A 2,505-nucleotide genomic window follows, 5' to 3' on the forward strand; every position below is an offset into this window, starting at 1 on the left:
CCTCCTGGCCGCGGATGTCGGCGGCAGCGTGGAGGCAGCTGGGGTTCCTCCAGGCCCAGTCGGCCAGCGCCGAGATGTTGTTGATCTGCGCCTGGATGTCGTAGAGCAGCGTGGCCTGGATGTGCTGCAGCGTGCTGGATTCCCGGGAATGCTGCTCCAGGTCCTGCAGCCTCTGGAGCAGGCTCCGGTTCCGCCCCGACGCCTCCTCCTGCTGAGGGGTGGGGGGATAAAAAAAGGGGGGAAAACAGGATTGGGAATGACGGCGAGGTGGTGGGGTGGTGGGTCGAAGATGCCAAGGGGTGGGGTTGGAATTCTCATGGTTGGGGTTGGAATTCTCGTGGTTGGGATTGGAATTCTCGTGGTTGGGGTTGGAATTCTCATGGAGGCTCCCAACCAGATTGGTGTTCCCAGGATTCTGTGAAGGGCAGGGAAGAGCAGGTTGGGAATGTGGGAATGTTTTCCAAACACTTTCACCGTCGGGATATTCCAGCTCATCCCATTCCACGGGCAGGGACACACCTCCAACCATCCCAGGGTGATCCAACCTTTCCCTGGACACTCCCAGGGATCCAGGGATTCTCTGGGAATCCCAGCCCAGCCAGGAATCCCTTCCCAAGATCCCACCATCCCAAGCTCCCCTTTCCCACTGGAAGCCATTCCCTGCCTCCTGCCCCTCCAGCCCTTGCCCAAATCCCAGATCCCAGCTCTCCTTTCCCTCTGGAAAAGGCTCCAAGGATTCCCTGGATCCTTCCCTGATCCAGCTGCACATTCCCAGCTCTCCCAGCCTCTCCTCATCCTGAGAATTCCAGCCCTGGATGCCCCTAAAAGAACATTTACATCCCTTTGCCTCCTTTTTTTCCAGGAAAACCAGGCTCTGATCCCGTGTAAATTCCAGGGTGAAGTTGGCAGGAGATTCCCCAGAGCAAATTCCAGAGGATGGACATCCTGATCCCACCTGGAATGCGTTCCTCTCTCCTTGTTCCCTTTAGATGGCAGAGCAGGCTTGATCCAGAAATCCCCAAATCCCACAGCAGCCTGGGAATTCCCTCCCGCTTCCCGATCGCTGCCTGGGCCTGGCGAAGGATCCACAGCCCTTCCAAAGGTGGGGGAGATTCCATGGATAAAACTCAAGCGTTTGGGGTTGGTTTTGAGGAAATTACCCCTGGAATCCAAGTTCCGACCCTGCCAAATTCCAGGGGCTGGAAGCACCAATGGAAAAAATTCCATGGACATTTTTACTTGGGATCTCCAGGGCTTTGGAAACAGGGATGGATCCACAGCACTTCCACAGGTTGAGAAAATTCTATGGATAAAGTCAAGGATTTGGGATTGATGCTGAGGCAATTAACCCTGGAACCCAAGTTCCAGCCCTGCCAAATTTCAGGAGCTGGAAGCACCAATGGAATAAATCCCATGGACACTTTTGCTTGGGATCTCCAGGACTTTGGGAATGGGATGGACCCACAGCCCTTCCAAAAGCTGAGGAGATTCCACAGATAAAACTCAAGGATTTGGGATTGATTTTGAGGAAATTATCTGTGGAGTCCAAGTTCCAACCCTGCCAAATTCCAGGAGCCAGAAGTGCCCATGGAACAAACCCCATGGGGGCCACATTGACTGGGATCTCCAAGGCTTTGGGAATGGGTTGGATCTGCAACCCTTAAAAAGTTGGAGGAGATTCCATGGGTGAAACTCAAGGATTTAGGATTGATTTTGAGGAAATTATCCCTGGAATCCAAGTTCCAACACTGCCAAATTCCAGGAGCCAGAACCACCCATGGAACAAACTTCACGGGGGCAGCCTGCACCTCAGCTGGGTCTCCAGGGCTTTGGGAATGGGATGGAACCACAGCCCTTGCTAAGAAGGACCAAAGGAGGAGATTCCATGGATAAAACTCAAGGATTTGGGATTGCTTTTGAGGCAATTCCAGGAACCAGAATCCCCCGCATAAACAAAGCAGCGCCGCGGTCGCCACCCTCCACCTGTATCTCCAGGGCTTTGGGAATGGGATGGAACCACAGCCCTTGCTAAGAAGGACCAAAGGAGGGGATTCCATGGATAAAACTCAAAGATTTGGGGTTGATTTTGAGGAAATTATCTCTGGAAGGCACCTGATCCAAGTTCCGACCCTGCAGAATTCCAGGGGCTGGAAGCGCCAATGGAAAAAATTCCACGGACGCTTTTCCTTGGGATCTCCAGCGCTTTGGGAATGGGATGGACCCACAGCCATTCCAAAGGTGGTGGAGATTCCATGCATAAAACTCAAAGATTTGGGGTTGATTTTGAGGAAATTATCCCTGGAATCCAAGTTCCAACCCTGCCAAATTCCAGGAACCAGAATCCCCCACGTAAATAAACAAAACAGCGCCGCGGTCGTCACCCTCCACCTGTATCTGCAGGGCTTTGGGAATGGGATGGAACCACAGCCCTTGCTAAGAAGGACCAAAGGAGGGGATTCCATGGATAAAACTCAAAGATTTGGGGTTGATTTTGAGGAAATTATC

The 2,505-nt window shown here is 52.7% G+C and overlaps 1 protein-coding gene across 1 annotated transcript in view; it reads right to left on the bottom strand.

Moving 5' to 3' along the window:
- LOC102031693 (angiopoietin-4-like) overlaps positions 1-2,505 on the bottom strand; it is a gene marked incomplete at its 5' end in the record, with an annotated part of 19,538 nt that overhangs the window by 14,555 nt on the left and 2,478 nt on the right. Inside the window, one exon of the mRNA XM_031065239.1 lies at positions 21-211. Within this exon, the coding sequence (XP_030921099.1) occupies positions 21-211 (191 nt within the window). The remainder of the gene's footprint in view (positions 1-20; positions 212-2,505) is intronic.

The sequence above is a fragment of the Geospiza fortis genome, unplaced genomic scaffold, assembly GCF_000277835.1.
Source record: "Geospiza fortis unplaced genomic scaffold, GeoFor_1.0 scaffold355, whole genome shotgun sequence".
NCBI lineage: Eukaryota > Metazoa > Chordata > Aves > Passeriformes > Thraupidae > Geospiza > Geospiza fortis.